The following is a 20,963-nucleotide window of genomic DNA, read 5'->3' on the forward strand; positions in this document are numbered from 1 at the left end:
AACCTGAGAGGAAATCTGAGGTCAGAGTATGGATCCAAGAGTCTCTAAAAGTGAAACAAAAATTCAAGCCATTTAAAAATGGTTAAATATATGAATGAGGAAAAAATGGTTCAATGTTAAGGAAGATACGAATGAAAAGAGAAAAAAACATGAAATAATCAGTATATACCTGCAAGGCAAATTCTATCACAAGAAAAAAAAAATCTCTAGAGGACCTCAATGTGCCAAATACTACGCCATGAACTTGATAGAGTATTAAATCCTTACAATAAATCTTTGAGGGAAAGGCAATTATTTCAATTTTAGTAACGTCACCAAAGTCACCTTGCTAGTAAGTGGTAGAAGCAGAAATCAAACCCAGATCAGGCTGATTCTACATCCAGCTCAGTCCCTGATTAGCTGTTGTGAGCTGGGCAAGTTCTTTAACTTTTCCAAACCTGTTTCCTCATCCATTCATCCAAAACATATAGATTTATGGTATATATGTATGCCAAGCATTTTTAAATGGGGATAAAGATACCTATTTTCAAGGCTGCTGTGACAATTTGTGGTAGTACATGTGTAGAGCTTAACCACAGTAGACATCAGTAAACTGTGGCTATTATTACTAGAGATCCATGGGAGGTAAGGAAAAGGGAAGCGTAAAAGAAGACTTCTGGTTTCCTGCTTGGGCCTCTTAAATTTGTCTAAGTGGCATTTTTAAGAGTTTCAACTGCCTGTGAGACATTTAGGCAGAAGACTCAGAAGGCAGTGGGATATGTAAGTTTAGAGCTTAGGAGAGAGACAAGGAGAGAGAAATTTGGGAGTTACAAGTATAGAGGTGGTAGCTGAAACTATGGGAGTGAACCCCCAGGGAGAGCACAAATGAAAAAGGAAGACAAAGACAAAGCCCTACAAAACACTAAACTTTCAGGGACAGAGAAAGAAAAGCCCATGATGGGGACTGAAAAGAACAGCCAAAGAGGTAAGAGGAAATCCATCCCATACCCCAGACACTAAACAGAAAGCTCTTAAAGCAGGAGTGGTTAGCGGTACTAAATATTACAGAGATGCTAGGGCATTGACCAAAAGGTATACCCTGAACTAAGTAACTGAAAAATCACAAACACTTGTGAGGTAAGTTTCAATTGTATTTAATGGATAAAAGCTAGTGGTCAATGGATTCAGGAGTGAATAGGACCCACCAGAGACAGAGTAAACATTCCCCAGAGTTGACCAAGTTTGTGCTATCAGAGGCCCAGCTGTACTACAACTTGTGTTACAAGATTCTTGGAAGATTTGTCTTCTACTCCTCTGCATTCTTACAATAAATTCCCTATTACATAAGGTCATTTGTTTCTGGACTTGTTCTGTTTAACTCTAAATAAATATTTACATAAAGTGTGATGACTGTTGGGGCTTCAAGTCAATAAATGTTTAATGAGCAGTTACTCTGGACCAGGCACACAGGGCACAATGTGGTGGAAAATAGACAGGGTCTCTGCCACATCAAGTTTACATTTTTCCAGGGTAGGGGGAGAGAGGGAGAAGTGGACAACACATGGGGTTTTTTTTTAGTATTATTTGTAAAGAGAGATTGAGACTCTCGTTAAAAACAGCAGACAAAAAATAGCAAATGCATCTATACCCACTTCCTCACAAAACTCCACTAAGCCAATTAAAATTATAGGTGTACATTTTAAAAAAGAGTGAATAGGGACTTCCCTGGAGGTCCAGCGGTTGAGACTCCACGCTTCCAGTGCAGGGGGCAGGGGTTTGATCACTGGTCGAGAACTAATATCCCACATGCCGCATGGTGTGGCCAAAAAAAAAAAAAAAAAAAAAAGAGCAAATAGGAGATTTGGTGGTGGAGATAGAGGGGATAAACTAAACTTTCAAATAGCTTAGCCATCAAGGTAATAAACCAGAATCAGAGCTTGAGAAGGACAAAGTGTTGAGGGAGTACTGTTCTGTGTATGTGAGGTGGGGGCATCTAAGTGTGGGTTAGGATTTAATAAGGGAGATAATTAAGCATATTTACATGTTGAAGGAAAAGAGCCAACATGGAAGGAGAGGTAGAAAATTCAGTCAATAAAAAGGATATATCAAGGGGAAAAGTCCATAAGGAAACAGGAAAAGATGAGATCCAGGGTTCACGTTGGAACAATTAGCCATTGCTGGGAGAAAGAAGACCTCTTCCACTCAAACAGGGGTAACACAGATGCAGATATCCTTGGAAGATGGATATCCTTGAAGGAGTTCCTACCTAATGTCTTCTATTTTCTCTTTGAGAAAGGAATGATGGTACTTGGTACTTGCTGAGAAAGGAGGAGGGCAGGGAACACCTGGGTTAGAGGTCTTGGGGAGACTGGGGAAAGTCTGAAATAGCTGTTCTAGGAAATGAGAAAGAATGCTGAAGAAGGCCATGTTGAAGGATCACCAACATCATCAAATCCCAGCTTATGTTAGGGAACATGAAACTGTAGTGGCTCCAACCTGTACAGTGGGTGTAATCTTCTTTATCAGTGTTGAGCACCCCCAGTACAGAGCAGGTCACTCTGCTAGTAAGTGGTAGAAGCAGAATTCAAACCCATAGGACAGAGACACAGTTACATAATTCCAGTTTAGGGCTTTTAGGGCAGAAATGGCAGATCAAGAGAGCAAGGGAGTTTGAGATATTGGCAAAAAAAAAAGTGGTTCAAGTGATAGAAAATGGGCTCATTGCTGGATACAGAAAATGTAACAGAAATGGTCTGACAGATGGGGGTAAAGCAGGGGTCCAGGCACTGGATATCTCTGTGAGATAACAGGACAGGTACAAATGGAGTAATATGAGTGAAAGAGAAGGATACAAGAAGCTGTTAACAAAGAAGGGAAAACTGGTGTTCAATGAATGTGAGGGGGTCACCTGGTAATGAATAGATGACAGATAAAAGAATGGACGGAGGATGGACTTGCAAGATAACTTGAGCCTCAAAGGAAGAGTTTTACACATGACAGTGGAGAAGCAATGGTTTTGAAATGGCATTGAGGAACTAGGAGAATACTGATGCAATCTCAAGGACCTGTGGGGTACGGGAGAGTGAACAGCCTCTATGGGAGAGAACCACATTATCCAGGGGAGAGAGCCAAAGCAAAAGAGCTGTTCCATAGAGAAGCTGAGGATATAGTGGGAGTTTGCCTCCCAAAGAGGCTATTAAAAAAGTTGAGAGGGAAAAACACTGAGACTGAGCCCAGAAGCAAATCCACAAGTTCAAACAGATTCTATAGCAGCTTGTTTTCTAACTCAGTTATATATATACAATTACTAAATTTTCCTGTCTGCTATTACTTACTGCGTGAAGCCTTTCCACAAGTTTTTGATCACCAAGGCAATTTTTAGTGTCAAACCAAGAATCAAAGTCCTGTGGAGGGGTGAAAATTCTGCAGTAAGTGCACAGTTGTTTTTTTTAATAAATTCAGTATTCTATAAATTCTTATACAACTCATATAGCAATAATTCATTTTAAAAGCACTGTCAAAAATATGTTAACTGTGATGGCCAATATTATTTACTTTGAAAACAGATAAAATACTGGAGCAGTTAACAAAATTTGAACCGCATTATAGAGGCACTCCATCAGCAGTTTTTCCTTGAAAAGCTTTTATTAGGCTTCCCCATACCATAGTAGCATTATATCCAGTTAAAAGGAGTAGGAATAAGAATAAAAAATCGAAAACATGCTAATGAAAATGTTAATCAAACAGTAAAAATGAACAAAAGCAAGATAAGGTATACAAACCAATAGATAGCTGAACTTGGTACTTTTTATTATCAATTAATATCAGTAATGAGGAAAATCAAGCTCCAAACTCCTTAAATCATTCAATTCTGTTTGCTGCACTAGCATAACCTTGTGTCAATGATAAAAACAGTATAAATCATACATTTACAAAATATGTTGCTTTTCACATCACATATTATAAACTCTTTAGTACTCACCAAATGTTAATACCTGCAATAATTAAAGATTATTTCAATGACTCCACCTGCCAAACTAGTATGCAGAAAACCCTTCCAATTTAATTAAAAGAAAATTTAGAAAGCACTATTCTGAACTCAGTCTACCTTATGTCATAAGTTGTGGTAGCAATGTTATTATATAGGCAAAGTTTAACAGGCAGGATAATCTCAAAGAAAAGAAACATTATTTCTCTAAATATCCCTGTTTGAAAAAATTTCTAGTTAAGAGCACCTTTCTGAGAAAATCAAAACACAAATAAAGAATTACAAGTGAAAAAGAACTATCAATTTCAATCTACATTCTATGCTTTGAAAACAGATGTCTGTGAACACAAGAAAATTACACTTAAAACGTATGACAAACTTACATCTGCAGAATTAAAGACATCAGGCAATAAAAAGTTGAGTAGTGCCCAGAGTTCATGCAGGTTATTCTGCAAAGGTGTTCCAGTTAGGAGCAAGCGGTTAGTTGACTTGAACTCACGAACAATCTCTGAAAGCTAGAAAAAGAATAGTTATGTCAACATTGTTTTATTTATTAGAATGTTCATCAGTTCTTCATCCAACCCAATACATTTTTTGAATAAAATAAAACTTGAAAATTAATTTTCTGTGGCAAAATATCCTGGTTCAGGTGACATTGCCACAGTGAAGCACAACTGAACAAAATATTCTAGGCATTTCTACACTTACAAGAATGCAGATCACAGTCACACCTGAGACCGTTCCCCCACTTTAAAAAATTTATTTTTTCCACTTTGGGTCCACAGAAACAGTCAGAACTCTATGAAATTCAGGCTAGTCACTTTATACAACAGTATCGCCTTCTCCCTGCCAATCATGTTCATCCACCATGCCTAGCCAACTTCTAACTTGGCCTGGTCACAATTTTTAAGCACCACACTTGAGCCCATTTTCCCCGAATATCTTATATTAACTTTCTAAATATAAAACCACAAAAATTAAAGCACAAAAAGTATAAAAGAACAGTAATCTTATCAATAAAAATGCACATTTTTATAGTGCTCTTAAATTAACAATTATTCTCTAACATGCGTCCTCTTATCGGGTATTAACTCTAATTTGAAAAGCACCACCTGGTGATTTTGCTTCAGTTGTGTCCCTGGTTCTCCCAAAGCAGCCCAGTGATCCAAAGAGAGGTTCATCATAATAATTGACGCTTTTCCTACTGTTGATGGAGTTGAATGGCAAGAAATGTTGGTATTTTTCAATGTTAACACCACACTCTAATTCACACAAGTCAGATAATTCTAGGAAATGATTTTTTCTAATCCATATGAATACACGTAAGGTAGCTCCTCAAAAAATAAACCAATGCAAATGACATTTATACACCAAATATTGCCAAAATATTAAAATACTGTAGCATAACAGAGTTACTTAGGCTGCAACAGTTATAGCAAATGAACACCTAATTTTCTTTACATAAAAACTGGGCTCAATTTTCATTTGTCTTATATTCAATCATTTAAACTTCAAAATCATTTTAAAAACTGATTTTCATTCACATTCTGTGAATAAAATCACAATCTTCTATCACTTTTTAAATTCTGAATACAGAGAAGTAAACAAACAGAAATGGTAGTTAAAAGAAAACTTTAATAAATATGTTGAGAACTAGCTTACCTTAGATTTTTCATTCTTTATTCTGTGAGCCTCATCGATGACTAGGTATCGCCAGTGAAACTTTTTGAATACAGATTTTTCTTTAATTACCATCTCATAAGAAGTAACACAAACATCCCACTCTCCTGGCATCATTTCATCACGAATAAAAGCAGCCTGATGCAAAATAAAGTTCCTTATATTAGAATATGTTGACAGGATGTCACAGAATTAAAGCATCAACAGACTATTAAGAATTCTAAGAGACCCTTGGAATCATTCGGTCTCATCCATTTTAGAGATAGGAAATCTGAGGCCCAAAGATACTTTTGTAGTCAATTATCTGTATGACATGCTAATATTTTTCATCAACAAAAGAGAAGCAAAGGCTTCCATTAAACGAGTACAGCATATTCGATGAACCGGAGAAGTTCATATCACCAGAAGATGACAATTACTAGGCTCTCTCTTCATACCACAAAGGATCAAAAGGACATGGGCAAAGGAACTACTTTCTGAATACCATACTCTTACCAAGATCCCAGCATTACCAACATGATAGCATTTCGATAAATGGAAAAAGCTCAACATACATGAGTGAGTCCAACCTTTTGAGATCTCTTGTATGTCTCCTTCACTTTCTAGCAGGGATGAGTCATAAATTTTGTTAAGGGGTCATGAAAGCCCACTAATGTTTTTGTGAAATTCCTGATGTTATGAGGCTACAAACGTGATTTTATAAAGGGGACTTGCTTTATCTAGTACATGAGTCTATTTAAAACAGTGAGATTATTTAAAACTATTTTTAACTCTTCATAGGCAGTGGCCAATGTGGTAGCCAAGTTGATTGAAAGCATTTTTAACTTGTATTAACTGAATTCCAGATTATTTTTTATTACAGGTCAAAATAAAACCACAAAGGTTAACAGGGAGCAGCAAAATCTACATTGAGAAGGGACTGGTTAGTACTGTAAATCTGAAAGTACAGTGCATAAACAAAATTGACTGTTCACTGCAAAGTCATTATTTCATAAACTCAGTTATGCATCAAACACGCCAGGGACTCTTTCAACAAATATTCAATGAGTGCCCACTATGTATAAAAGAATTGCCTGGACTGAAGTAGAGGACAGATAAAAGGCCTTTGTAGATCTCAGCTGCTCCCTGGGAAGTGGTATTCAAAAAGTTAATTAAGACATTAGGGAGTTAGAGGCAAAATAAAAAGAACCAGGGTGCCAGACCCTATTTAGTCCTGCATATACCTTACCCTTATTTGATTTTGTGAAATACTCAGTTTAATGGTTCCTCGTACAGTTTCATAGAACATACACATATTTTAATTTAAATTAGCTCTTCTCCAAAAATAAAAATTAAAAAACCAAAAATAAATTAGCTCTTCTTTGAAATTTGTGTAACTACTTGATAGTTTCAGAGTTAAATACCTTGACAGAATATTAAAGATCACATAATCCAAAAGCTCTCATATTATAGGTGACAAAAATTAAGGCCCTTTGAGATTCATTCAACATCACAGTCAGTAGCAAAGCCAGAATTAAAACCAGATCTCCTGTTTCCATGTCCATGACCTTTGATGCCTCTGGAGTGTGAAAGGAAGGGGTCAAAAACTATGGTTAGGAATCATACCTCTGGATACTTCAGGACTACATTAGCTTCAAACAGGATCAGAATTTTCTCTAATAATTTCCTACCTCAGTTAAATACCTACTGTAGCCTACATCAAATACTTTATTACCAAAATACTGACCTCATAAAGTGTTTACAGAAGGCCAGGAAAATAGAAAGATCCAATATATCTATCCTATGTGGTACAAATCTGTCTATAAATAATGATCTGGATTTTCTCTACACATAACGACATCAATCTTTAAGTGTTGCATATGGCACATTAATTATTTATGTAATTAACAATTACTGGTTCTCAAACTCTTTGACCATGGCCCACAGTAAAATTTTATTTTAGGTCGCAATCCAGTATACACATACATGTTTGAGGGCGTGTATATAGAAAGAAGCAATACATATCCTCAATGCTACTTTCTACTCTGTTCTATCTCAATGTTTTAAAAACTTGTTGTCACCACCCACTAAACTGAACCCCAACCCATTAATGAGTGGAAATTTGCAAGACATTGACTTTGAAGGTTAGTTTTCATGATTAAGAAGTTTTTGAAGTGTCTAGAAGAATTTCAACCTCCCATGGGGTAGAGATAGGGCAGTCACCAATTAAATACATCCACCCTTTCTTGAAAACTCCCAGAGACACTTCATGAAACCCTTGGATTCCACTAATATAGTCGAAAACCACTGACATACATTTTTACTGAGACATGATGACAACACAAGCCTAGATATTTCTCAATATCTATGACCTTCAAGAATAATTTCAGGGACTTCCCTGGTGGCGCAGTGGTTAAGAATCTGCCTGCCAGTGCAGGGGGCATGGGTTCGAGCCCTGGTCTGGGAAGATCCCACATGCCGCAGAGCAACTAAGCCCATGCGCTACAACTACTGAGCCTGTGCTCTAGAGCCCGCGAGCCGCAGCTACTGAAGTCCGCGCGCCTAGAGCCCGTGCTCCGCAACAAGAGAAGCCACCGCAATGAGAAGCCCCTGCACTGCAACAAAGAGCAGCCCTGCTCGCTGAAACCAGAGGAAGCCTGCACACAGCAACGAAGACCCAACGCAGCCAAAAAGAAATAAATACATAAACAAACAAATAAATAAATAAATAAAACGAATAACTTCAGCAAAACAAATCAATACTTTAGAAATACAAAATTTTATAAGAAATGGTATTACATTATATAATAGCAGCAATCAGAAAGATTTCTAAGTGACTAATTTGCTACTGCGAAATATTAGGCATAGGGAAGAATCAAGCCTGTAATTCTATACTTATGAGCTCAGTATTTCAATATTTAAATTATTTATAAGTTAAATTTAAATAACTTTAAGTAATTTTTCTTCAAGCAAAATGATAAGAATAAAATCACATAATTCATTATGCTACCATTCTTCTGAGGATATCTTTTGATAACCTATCTAAATATGTAAAATAGAATAAATCTTTACTCTAAACTATGTTCTCTGGAGGCAAAATAAAGACCAAGTTTAATAATATGCTTTCTAAGCTGATTATTCATTTTGGTATTTTTGCATAATTCATTATTTTTAGATTAATTCAGCAGTCCTAAAATAATTGTAGCCTACTAGATTGACAAATAGCTACTTTAAAGAAGAGCACAGAATTTCTGATATTATCTAAGAATGTATGCACACATGTATTTTTCTATTCAAAGATCAAAACTGAAAGCTGTGTCTATGCATAAACACAAAACACAAGGCTCTCTGTACAAAGAGAAAAAGTTCCATTCATGTGTGTGTGCATGTGTGCACGTAAACAAGTCAAAGTCAAAAGTAAAAAATTTAAACAAAAAAATTGAAATGCAAATTGATACATTTTTGGCATCAAAACAGCACAAACGATAGAATCGCTGGTAAGATATACTGTCAATAAAGTAAGATTTTTTTAAATAAAGAATCACTTAGAGGTGCAATTCAAAATGCTTAGGTTAATAAGCTAGTTAAAAGTAAATGCCAATAAGCATAATAATGGATTTTCTGTTATGAATAGGTAACACATCTACCTCACAGGAGTGTTGTGAGAATTAGCTTAATTAATACATAAAACGCACGTACAAAAGAGCCTAACAAAGAGTAAGCACAACTTAAGTGATATCTAGTAGTAGCAGTCAACTCGAATGTCTTTTATAGCAATAAAACTTAACCCCAGAAATGATGTTATCCTTGATTGCCTTTTTAAACCTGTTTCTCACTTACTCTCGCATCCTTGTCTCCAACGAAACAAATAACACGAAGAGATGGGACCCATCGCTTAAATTCATTCATCCAGTTGTGTAAAGTCGACTTTGGAACTAAAACCATGTGAGGTCCAGGAATGTTTCGGTAATGTTTCAGGTAACCAAGCAAAGCAATTGTCTGTAAAGTCTTACCAAGACCCTGCATTATCATCACAAGGAAAAAAAATTCATAAACATTTTTTATTTAATGAAACATTTGTTAGTAGCAACTTCACAAAAGATATTTGCCAACTATCTCACATAGGGAAAAGTTAAAAGACTTTTTTATTTTAATGAATAACCATTCCAATTCAATACTTACCCTGAGCACAAAAAGAAGCTAAGAACTTGCAGTTACAAAGTTGCTGAACAAAGCAATTTTCTATTTAGGAGACTTTTACTCCTAAAGGAGCTAGCAACCTGTATTATTTTTTCTACTAGTTTGCAAAATTAGGAATTTCATGTATTTCACAAAGACACATTTCCTTTATCAGCCTGCTTAGATACAGCTCTTTCTTTCCCATTGACCCCAACATTATTACAACCCAGACATGAAATATTCAGACTATGCATTTCAAGGGGCATGTAGCTCTATACTTGCATCTCACACCCTTGAAGACCTAAGGAATCATAAAAGAACAGAATATAAATGAACTTTGCAGCCAGAAAGGACCCTAGAGATCACCTAGTCCAGTGGACTTTTTAAAAAATAATATACTGAACACCCATGAATCCACTACCTAACCTATGGGAAAGGGAACTATGTCCTATGCTGTATGACCTTTCAAAACAGTTTCTGGCTTTATCTCTATACAAGGTATACATTTCTTTTATAAACCTAAGCTTAAAGCTATTTTTATAGCATTTATCCTATCTGATATTTCACTTATGAGATGAGTTTTATGGATGTTATGCATTAAAATCTTAAAATGTTTATACTCCTTAACCAAGTAAGTCCACTTCTAGAAATCCTATGGAAATAATTTGAGAGGTGCAGAAAAACTAAATTACAAGGGTTCTCATAACAGTATTATTATATATCAAAAATATACATATATATCAATCAACATATACTATATACATATATATAATATATACTATCAACCAATCCATATGACCAGCAATAAGGGAGGAAATGAGTAAAATTATGGAACCTCCCTAGGATTAATTATTATGCAGTAATTAACAATTATTTTTACCAAAATGTTTTAATTATGTGGAAAATATGTATGAATGTGAAGAAATCAGAATACCAAATCATATATAATATGACCTCAACTATGCAAAATAAATACAACCAGAGGAAAAAGACTAAAAAGAAATATGCCAAAATGTTAACTATGGTTATTTCGAGGTAACAAAATTATAACTTACTTTTAATTTTTTCTCAATTTTTTTCCAAATTTTCTATACTCAAAGTATCTTTCCCCTTTTTAGTAATTAAAACATAGCTGGTGTCAGCATAAATTCAATATGAAGGATCTTTAGACAGGCTGCAGTCAAGAGGAGCTTGAGATATATCCTGATCTTTCTGTTGTCCAATTAACTAAGCTCCTCCCTGTCTGAGCTGACTGTAGTTTCCAACCCAGAATACTAAATATAAGGACCTTTGATTTAAAGGACTTGCCACACACCTAACAGTTGCTTAGCCAGGGATGAGTACCTACAGGACTGACTACTACACTACAAGCTATAGAGCGTCAATAGTCATGTGGCCAATATGGATATGTGATTGCAAATATGGCTCCAGAGTAACATATATGAGTATCACTGCCCTCTCTTAAATCCCACCTTATTCATTTGGTCTTAAAATGCCAAACCAGGTCTTCATATACTCCTCTGACCTGATGAATTAGCATCTTAAATGGCCTTACTTTTTCTCTTTGGTCATTTTCTTACACAGTCTGCCCTCAAAATCCACAGGTTTCACATCCGGGTATTCAACCAACCACAGATCAAAATCCGCGGATGGCGAACCGCGGATACAGAGCACCCAACTGTACTACGCCATTTCATATAAGGACTTGAGCTTCCATGGATTTTGGTATCCCCGGGAGTCACAGAACCAATCTCCCTCGGATATGGAGGGACAACTGTATGTCCATCATTCCTTAGTTCATTTCCTGACTCCCAGCTGGCACTCTACTGTCAAGACCCAACAATGCTCTTCACTTTTTTGTTCCTTACACTTTGTTTGATCACACATGGAGGCATTTACATTCACTCATGCATACATTCATTCATTCATTTAGCGTTTGGTTTCTATCCCCACCTCATTCCCAAAAGGATTTCAGGTAGCCTACAATGAAAACATGGAACATAAATTAATGGTCAAAAAGAAATAAAGAGGGGCCAAGGAAAGTAAGACTAAAAGCTAAAGAATAGGAAAAGGCACAAAGGACACAATGGGCAGACCATTAAAAGTTACACAGATGCTCTGAGCTTCCTGGAGGCCAAAGTGCAAACATCAACAAAAGTACAAGGAGGTTTTTTTTATACCATCTGAGAAAATTTCAAAAAGAATTTTGTGGCCTGTGAAAGTATATGTTCTAGAGGTTACTTAAAGAAACAATTCTAGACTTCACAAATGCCTTTTATGTTATAACTAAATAAAACAATTAGCCTCCAAACCCCAGGGGGGAAGTTCAGCTCAGGTATTTCAAATTTACATAAAATTACTGATAACTGAGAATGTGTGTTTTAGCTACCAACTCCTTACCATTTCATCAGCCAAAATACCATTGACTCCATTTTCATACAAAGAGATCAACCAGTTCAGTCCTCGAATCTGATAATCTCTCAGTGGTCCTCCTTTCACATCTGAAAAAAAAAAATCAAGGCTCTCATAATTTCATTAATACAACCAAGTAAAATTTTCTAAAACTAAACTGAAAACAAAAAACACCAACATGATGAAGTACTTACATGAAGGTGACACCTCAAATCTAACACACACGTTAGATGTTTTCCGACTCTCCGAGAGCAGCTCTTCATCTTCTTCTTGTTCTGTGCGCCTGTGACGGTAGCTGAAATGAAAAAAGAAATACCTTCATATCCAACCCAAATGCTAAGGTGTCAATTAAGTCAGTATACACTGTTAATATCTTTTATGAAAAAAGAAGGGTTATCTAGAGTCTTGCTTAGAAGTTGGTAGAACCAGCCTACATTTTTACTTATTGACTTCTACTGAGATAAGAAATATTGTTGCCTCCAAAACATACTTAAACTGACAATAACCATATTTTTTGAATATAAAATCACACTGAGTAAGTGAAGAAGGAAGGGAAGTATGAAGGGAGGTAGAAGTGGGGCAGGAGGAAGGGAGGGAAGGAGAGAGGGAAGAAAGTAGAGAGACAGATGCCAACATACTCTCCAACAGAAATTAAGCTCTGCTTGTCATCTTTCTTTATTCGAGGGCGTCCCAATTTCATGTTCAGAGGAGATGTTGGAGATTTCTGTGCTGAAGGTTGAATGAAATGTGCAAAAAGTTCTGTCTGCTTCAGTAAAAATTCAAATCTCTTTGCTCGATCTGCTTTCTAATTTACAAGACAAAAGAAAAAGTAATGATTTCCTTTTGTGTTCATTCAAAATTTAACAAATACTTATATTGCACTTAATTTGTACTATGTTCTAAGCACTTTAAACATACTAACCCATTTAATTCTCTTAATAAACCTATGAGGTAGGTACTAGTATTATCCCCATTTTACTGATGATAAAACTGAGGCACAGAGAGGGTAAGTAACTTGCCCAAGTTCCCACAGCTAGTAAGTAGCAGAATTTGAAAATGGTATTTTCAGATGGTTTGAGTAGAAGCCAAGTGATCCGACAGACTTAAGAAATGCCTCAATAAGAAGTACTCTGCTTAAAGAATTGGGGTCAAAAGGCAAATCCTGAATGGTTTGGAAAGCCAACCAAGAATTTTCAAGCTTCACCTAGAAACAATTTAAATCTTAGAATACAGTGTCATCTTGTCTCAAAATACTTTCAATGTCATGGTACAATACACTTCTCTCTTCAAGTATAGTGATCTGGAAAATTGTGTTTTATGCTAAGAGTATATAAAGTTTCTCCCGAAAGTGAGGATTTGGAGAAAAAACATACACGCACACATATATAAGTGAAATAGTTGATATATGTTAACAATTAAAAATCGACCAAATGTAAAATAGAGAGCTAGTGGGAAGCAGCCACATAGCACAGGGAGATCAGCTCGGTGCTTTGTGACCACCTAGAGCGGTGGGATAGGGAAGGTGGGATAGGGAGGGTGGGAGGGAGATGCAAGAGGGAGGAGATATGGGGATGTATGTATATGTATAGCTGATTCACTTTGTTATAAAGCAGAAACTAACACACCATTGTAAAGCAATTACACTCCAATAAAGATATTAAAAAAAGAAAGAAAGAAAGAAAGAAAAATCGATATATAGTTTCCCAATAAATTTTAAAAGGTCATATAGCTTATACCAATAAATGCAATAAAACATTTTTTCCACTAAAAAAATCTTAAAAGATCAAGATAAAGAAAAAAACGAAGGTGATTTTTTAATTCCCAGTCACTTTCTGACCACAGGGTAGAGAACATTTGATTACCAATGAAGGATGCATAATTAATAACATCAGAATCTTACAAGAATTCATTAACATAAATGTAAGAATTAGACAAATACATTCAGACCAGTAGCTGGAAGGAGGCCAAAACCTTTCCATTTTATGTTATCCTCACTGGAATGTTGTTTTTAGAGTTGTTAAAACATTAACTGTCTACGTTAGATGTGGCCTTAAACATTAAGGCATGGAGTTCTGTAAAATCACCATGAACAACCAAAAAATGTACTTCATCTCTACTAATTTTTATAATATTACTTCAAAAACAACCCCTTGACAAAAAAAAAATCAGTTCTAACTGCCTATTAATTTCTCTTTTCAGTTAACCAAGTTCACTGGTTTTGAATGATCCCAGGGCATAAAAGTCTAGTTTAAATTAAAGCTAAAATATGGGTTTTAGTGACTAAAAATTAAATAATTAAATGTAGAGCAAAGCCGTAGGTGGGTGTAATTACGGTTATACTGCTTAAGCATGTAATATTTTCATACATTGGGCAAATAGCCTTCCCTCAGGAAAATGTATTACCATATTACATGTTTCATAATGTGTAGCATTCATTCACATATCCAGAGCAAGGTGAGAGGGAGAAGAAAATACCAGGCTGGTTCTGTGACCTGCTTTCTCTCAGCCATACTGATATTGCCACTTACATTTTCACTTCGTGGATAAAATATTTCTAGCATAAAACACCCTATTATGGGGTAAAGAGTGTGAAACAAAAGTGAAGAGACGTGCCTTCCAGCCCCAACTATTCCGTATCATTTCTCTGATACTCTACTTCCTCATCCGAAAATGAGGAGATTCATTTATCCAACAAAAATCTATTATGGTGGATGATATATGAAATTACTTTTCAATTCTAAAACCTTTGATTCTGTATTCATTATATAAACACATATATTTTTTAATCTTTCTCATGTCCTCTATACAAATCAATACTGTATTCACTATCCTAGCCAAGAACATATTTACCATTTTCTCTTCATATTCTGGATCCATTTCCTTTTCAGATTTAGAAGCTTTAGCAGCAAGTTTGAGTTGAAATGGAGAAAGGTTTTTCTAGAATTTCAAAGAAAATAAATCATCAAATTGCAAAGCAAGGTCAACATTCTCATTTGAAGAAAGTAAAAAGTAATTAAATACTAAATAAATAAATCAACATGGGCCATGCCTGGACCAATGATGAGAGCATGTCATGAACAGGGCTTATGATTAATCCAGTTCTGTGCACCTGAGGTCCAATTAAAAAAAAATCCGAAGAATTGTGAAAGCCAGAGAAATAACATTAATTAAAATAAAAACCAAAAGGTGGGAAAATGAGCCTTTTCACCTACTGTCTAATTTAAAGTGTAAGAAAGTGTATAACCACCAAATAGGAGATTTAAAATCTAGACTATTATCAACCACAAACCAAAGAATTCAAGGAAAGTAAATATTAATTCTCAGAAACACTTCTTTATGTAACAAGCCAAACTTTCAGAAGAAAAGACTGTGGTTTCTGTTCCTGAAAAGATATGATTTTTTAATATTGTTTTATATTCTAATTAGAACATTTAAACTGTTTTATGTACTGCAGTGCAATCATTTATATTTAAAATAATGAAATAGTACAGTTTCAAACTTTTGGTTTATGTTAATTTTCTCCTACTGGAAAGAAAACCTTTCAAAACTATTTAAAAACACGAATATTTTGTAGAAGCATTTTCTCAGGGCTATTAACTATTAACCTTTGATATTTTAAAAAATTGTAATTTAGTGAAAAGTAATATAAATCAGCTACTTTAAAATACTGAAATTATCTAGGGGGTTATCTCATACATCCTATCCTTTATAAAGACAAAGCTAGTACTTGTAAATATAAATAGATATGTAGAATACACCTCCTTCCCTGTAAGAAATCAAGAAATAAAATAATAAAAACACAAATCTACCCATTAGTACCAAAGTGGAGAGTATTGCAGTTTTAACACAGACTGCAAAGTCAAAACACAAATCTGTTTGTGAAAACTAAAGAAATTATGTCCATTTGAGCATGGCTTTTGACAGCCTGTTCCTGAAAACTTAGGTCATAAATCAACAGAAGAATGTGAACTTAAACATAAGAAAAACATGGCTCCAGTAGTTAATAAATGTTTTCTAACATTTACTAAAATTTCTATTTTGAGGAAATCCAGACTAAGATTATGGAATCTGACCCTGGTCAGGGTTCTCCTTTGGAGCACTGATCAGATATTGTTCAGTTATTCTTAGCCCAAATAACAGCCATCTTGATTTACAGCATCTCATATGTATGTATGTGGGATGTTTTGAATGTAATTCTGGATGGATGAGAATAGAAGTTACTAAAATGCCCTCAATACCACACTTCCAAACTGTCACATATACTAGAAACCCTATTTTATTTTCAAAGCAACATGGAAAACTGGATAACAAAATCCACACCTTTATCATTCCCTGAAAAGCTAAATGAAATCTAGTTTTCAAGTTTCAAAATTACTTTCCCTCATATACACAAGTACATATCTAATAATGTGGGATACAAATTTCACTTATAGAAAATTAAAGCTTTAACATTAGAAGAACATTTTACTTTTTTGCTTACCTTGTGGTAGAATACCATAAAATTTTAATTATATGCTAATTAAAATTCCTAACCTTGAGCATTGCCATTAAAAGCTGTAGGTAATTACTTAATTGGCACTATCTTCCACAACAAATTTTAAAATACCTACCTTCTAAACCTTTCCATTTGTGTCTGTATATGTTTTCACAAATAAACCCTCTCATACAAGAAAAGATAAAAGGTGACTAAGATATTCTAATGAATTCCTTATGGATTTTATCATCTGGTAGTCTAGATGCCATGAGAATGCAGCACAAGGTCACCAAGATGCCCTGTCTTAAAGACCATGACCTTTTTCTTGACATTTTCATTACCTAAAATACCAACTCTAATTTTCACAGCGTTAGGTTATCCAACTGTCACTTAAACCAAGGAAGTTCAAGAACCAGAAGGTAAGCAAAAATACCCTTCTGTAGCTAAATGTCACAAGATAATCCACTCTCATCTACTTTATGCATCACGAAAATGCTCTCATTCACAGCCTACTTTCTTTTATTTGATACGCAGTTCCAGCAGGTTTGATAATCTGGCTTCCCATTCTACAGAGAATAAAAGCAGCAGCAAATGACTTGGGAATGACCACTAGAAGAAGGCACACTGGCAACAGCAAGAAAGGATGGCAGAAGCCCAGGACTAAAACTTAAGTTCCATTGCAGTAACAGCCCTTCTGCTTGGTGTCCAGGTTATCTCCCTCTCCCCGCTGGATCCCTTGTATTTTTGTATTTTACAATTGTTTTAAATGAAAGGTTTTGTTACATCCATGTCCTTTATCATAAACCCATCCTTTCTGATGAAAGTAGATGAAGTGTCTAAAAAGTGATAGTTAGCCTGACAATAGATGGAGGAGACTGAAAAATTATGAAAAAGTCAACACAATACCGAAGTGTCTGGGAGGTGGTTATTTAATTGAGGGGAAACAACCTCCTAGGTCTCAAATGCCTTTGTATCACTGTCAGAGTACAATAACTGGCGGACATGAGAAAAAGGTATTTAATCTGCACCTTTAGGACACCATTTAAGGCATCAAGGCAGTGTGTAAATATTTAGATTGGGGGGAGGTACCGATTTACTTTATTTGAAGCAATGGTACAAATGAAAGCACTTAAGTAGATGTTTTGGTACTATTCAGATTTTTAAGGAAAAATTTAAAAAGATGTAGTGACTAAATTAGTAAACTTCAGATATCCAGAAAGTTCCTTCCAGGCAGCACCTCATTTCCCTACGCTGAGCGGACAAATGAGATACTATTAGTGCAATTTCTGATCAGGCCACAGAGTTGTAGGAATATATATGCATCAACTCTCAGTGATTATACAGGTTTTTTATTGATTCCCAGTCTCTTCACAATTCAAAAAATTTATACACCCTGGAAATTCGACAACCTTTACTGCCATACAAAAGACGGCGGAGCACTTACATTTACCCAATCTAGGGAATAAAAGGCACCTAGACGCACTCCTGAATTTCCCAACATTGATTTATATTGATGCTTGGTATTTGGCCCAGCTTTAATCATCGATATTGTCTTACCGATCCAAGTGCCACATAGATCCTAATATGCGTATGTTTTCTATGGTTTTCACTTAGCACTACAATTGTCTTTCTGTTTAGTCAACCTTGTAACAGTAAAATATGTCACTGAAGCAACTGCTGAATTTAAAATTACTCTAATTCGCGGCGAAAGGTGTTAATTTCCCTCAATAGCTTTTCATTTGGTCGTATAGTATCATATAATGATCCAGACAAAGCCACTGGAGATCTCTAAAGCATAATTTTAATTACCTACCGTTTTTTTTTAATTGCGATAATGTCTACTTGTAAACGGAAGAAAATCCAGCCATAAACGATCCGTTCCACAATTTTATTATACATCAAAAATCCTTATGCCCCATCCTATTTTTTTATCTCAATTTTTTCAACGAGTTTCATAGTTTTATTTGCACGTCTCGGCCCATATGAAATATGCCTTATGGAGATAATACATATTTTTTCCGGATCTGGCTTTAATAGGTGTCAGAGCCGTCCCCTTATGTACATTAGCAGCAGTTCATCCTGGCGACGCTGAGTTAAAAAAAAAATTTTAAAAAAAAAACCTGCGTGTGTCCAGGAGCCAGCAGCGCCCACTAGGAAAGGGAGGCGGAAGCCTGGAAGGCTTGGGGCCGGATTGGGGGACCATTTGGGTGGCCCTGGAGTGAAACACTATACCGTCGGGGGCGGGGCAGGAGAGGGTGAGGGTGCACACGTTGGAAATTTTCCTAAGCCAGCGTCCACCGTGCCTCAGTTTGGGGTTTGGACTGGGAGGTGGCGGAGGTACAACGCTGAGAGCTCATTTTCTCGGGGTGACACCCCCGCCTAACTCAGCAGGCGGGGACCAAACGAACAAGGGATGATTTTTTTTTTCCCTGCCACCCAAGGGGCCGACATTGCCAATCAAAGAAATAAAAGTCTCTCCTATCGTCCTCCGCCTTCCAACCACCGGCACCTGGAAATTCAAATTTCAAAAAATAAGCCCCCAGCAAAACCCCTTTTGCGCCAGTGTGGGATTGAAGGGCCCAGATTTCCCAGGCAGAGGCCGACGGGAAGGGGGGGGAGAGGGAGCGAGCGAGAGGAGAGGGAGAGGCGGAGGCTTTTTCCTGCACGGCCCCATCCCCCACCCCGTTACCCCAGTTCCGGGAACGCGAGGCGGGCCGGGGGCTGTGGAGGGGCTCCCCAGCCCCCAAGTCCCGGGATAACGGGCACCCGCCGCCCCGCGCCGCGCCCGCGCCCCGCCCCCGGCCTCCAGGAGGCGTAAAGGGAAGGGGGAGGGGAGCGAATGCTAGACTGTTCCGCCGCCCCCACCCCGCGCGCCCGCCGCCCCCAGCCCAGCCGAGCTCCGCGGTACCTGTCGGCGCCCAAAGGTCAGGGTCTGGGCCCCTCGGAGGGGCCCGGCGCAGGATTTGTCCACCGCACACACACCCCCTTCCTATTTACCTCCTTCTTCTTCTCGCCCTTCTCCTTGGCCACGGTGGCTTCGGTGGCCGCGGCGGCCGCTCCCTCCTCCTTAGAGGTGGACGGCCCCGGCTGCTCGTCCTCTATGACCACAATCGTGGCGGTCGCATCAGAGGCTGCCACGGTGGCTGCCACTGCGGCGGTGTCCGGCTCCATGGCGTTGGAGCGGGAACGAGGAGGGGGACGAGCAAGGGGACGAGGGCTCCTGGGCGGCGGCAGTGGCTGCACTGGAAAGAGCTAGATGGAGCAAGGGTGGGGAATCACTGGCTTCCAACCCCTTCACTCGGGCCCCCCTTCTTTAAATAACCCTCAACCCTGCCCCACTTCCGTCCACCCACCCTACGTCATGGCCTCCCCCCGTCACCCTCCCCCCTTCCTCCACCCCCCCCCCCCCCAACGATCGCGAGACTCCCCCTCCCCACCCGGAGCCCGGGCCGGCACCGCACGACCAACTGTTGCCTGAGCGTGGGGCGCGGACAGGGGTGCAGGCGGGAACCCACAGCCCGCGGCCCCCTAAAAATCTCCTTCCCCACACGCCCCCAGCAGTCAGCCTCAGCTCCCCTCGCAGATGTGTGCAGAAAGAATCCTTTTCCCCTTAAATCTGCTCTTTGTACCTCGGGGCGCTCTCCCCTTCTTGCACAAAGAACTTTTCCTCTGCTTATAACTGTACTGTAGAAGGTCTGTCTCACCATTTGTAAAGCCCAGAACCCCTCTGGGGACTTCCCTTTCCCAGGTCCCCAAAGGGGGACTGGTGGTGCTCTTCCCACCTTCGTGAATTCTGCAGAAGGACAAGCACTCCTTCAATCTCTAGATTGCAGCTGCAAAACATTCACTTACAAGGCAAAGCGTGACCCGGGTTTTACGTATATTCGCTCTGTTTTCAAGTCTGATACCTCTCAGATGGCCAACGTGCAGGAGCCCTTCTTTTGCCTTTACCACTGAATTTTAAAAGTCTTGGGGGGCAAGGTCAAGGTCCCCACAGAACCTCGGGCAACTCATGGTAGGTGCCTAATACTAATAATTGGGTTGAGTTATTGTGATTTTTTGTGTGTTTTATTCGTATCCCCGTTGTTATTTAGTAGTAATTCAACACCAATAATATGCATGATCACGGATATAAAAGCACTTTGTAAAGGGTATGCAAATGTCAGTTATTAAATATTATTGTTTCTATTTCTCCCCACCAGTTATTTTGATCAATAACGGGAAGATTTACATCTTAGTCTTAAAACTTCAGTCAATAGGGACAAAAGATAG

At 37.7% G+C, this 20,963-nt stretch overlaps 1 protein-coding gene and 1 non-coding gene across 6 annotated transcripts in view; one reads left to right on the top strand and one right to left on the bottom strand.

Annotated features, from left to right (window-relative positions):
* Positions 1 to 20,029, bottom strand: part of SMARCA1 (SNF2 related chromatin remodeling ATPase 1) — a 68,547-nt gene extending 48,518 nt beyond the window's left edge. For all 5 annotated transcript variants that reach the window (XM_068533404.1, XM_068533400.1, XM_068533402.1 and 2 more), the window contains exons 1-9: positions 19,689 to 20,029; positions 15,068 to 15,154; positions 12,856 to 13,022; positions 12,412 to 12,512; positions 12,206 to 12,306; positions 9,467 to 9,646; positions 5,630 to 5,785; positions 4,351 to 4,482; positions 3,315 to 3,383 (exon numbers count right to left, since the gene is read on the bottom strand). In XM_068533404.1, the coding sequence (XP_068389505.1) occupies positions 3,315 to 3,383; positions 4,351 to 4,482; positions 5,630 to 5,785; positions 9,467 to 9,646; positions 12,206 to 12,306; positions 12,412 to 12,512; positions 12,856 to 13,022; positions 15,068 to 15,154; positions 19,689 to 19,862 (1,167 nt within the window). In that variant the 5' untranslated portion in view covers positions 19,863 to 20,029. The remainder of the gene's footprint in view (positions 1 to 3,314; positions 3,384 to 4,350; positions 4,483 to 5,629; positions 5,786 to 9,466; positions 9,647 to 12,205; positions 12,307 to 12,411; positions 12,513 to 12,855; positions 13,023 to 15,067; positions 15,155 to 19,688) is intronic.
* Positions 15,268 to 15,338, top strand: LOC137757539 (small nucleolar RNA SNORD112). The gene has a single exon (XR_011072380.1). It is a non-coding gene; the product is annotated as a small nucleolar RNA SNORD112 (small nucleolar RNA).
* Positions 20,030 to 20,963: the final 934 nt, after the last annotated feature.

The sequence above is a fragment of the Eschrichtius robustus genome, chromosome X, assembly GCF_028021215.1.
Source record: "Eschrichtius robustus isolate mEscRob2 chromosome X, mEscRob2.pri, whole genome shotgun sequence".
NCBI lineage: Eukaryota > Metazoa > Chordata > Mammalia > Artiodactyla > Eschrichtiidae > Eschrichtius > Eschrichtius robustus.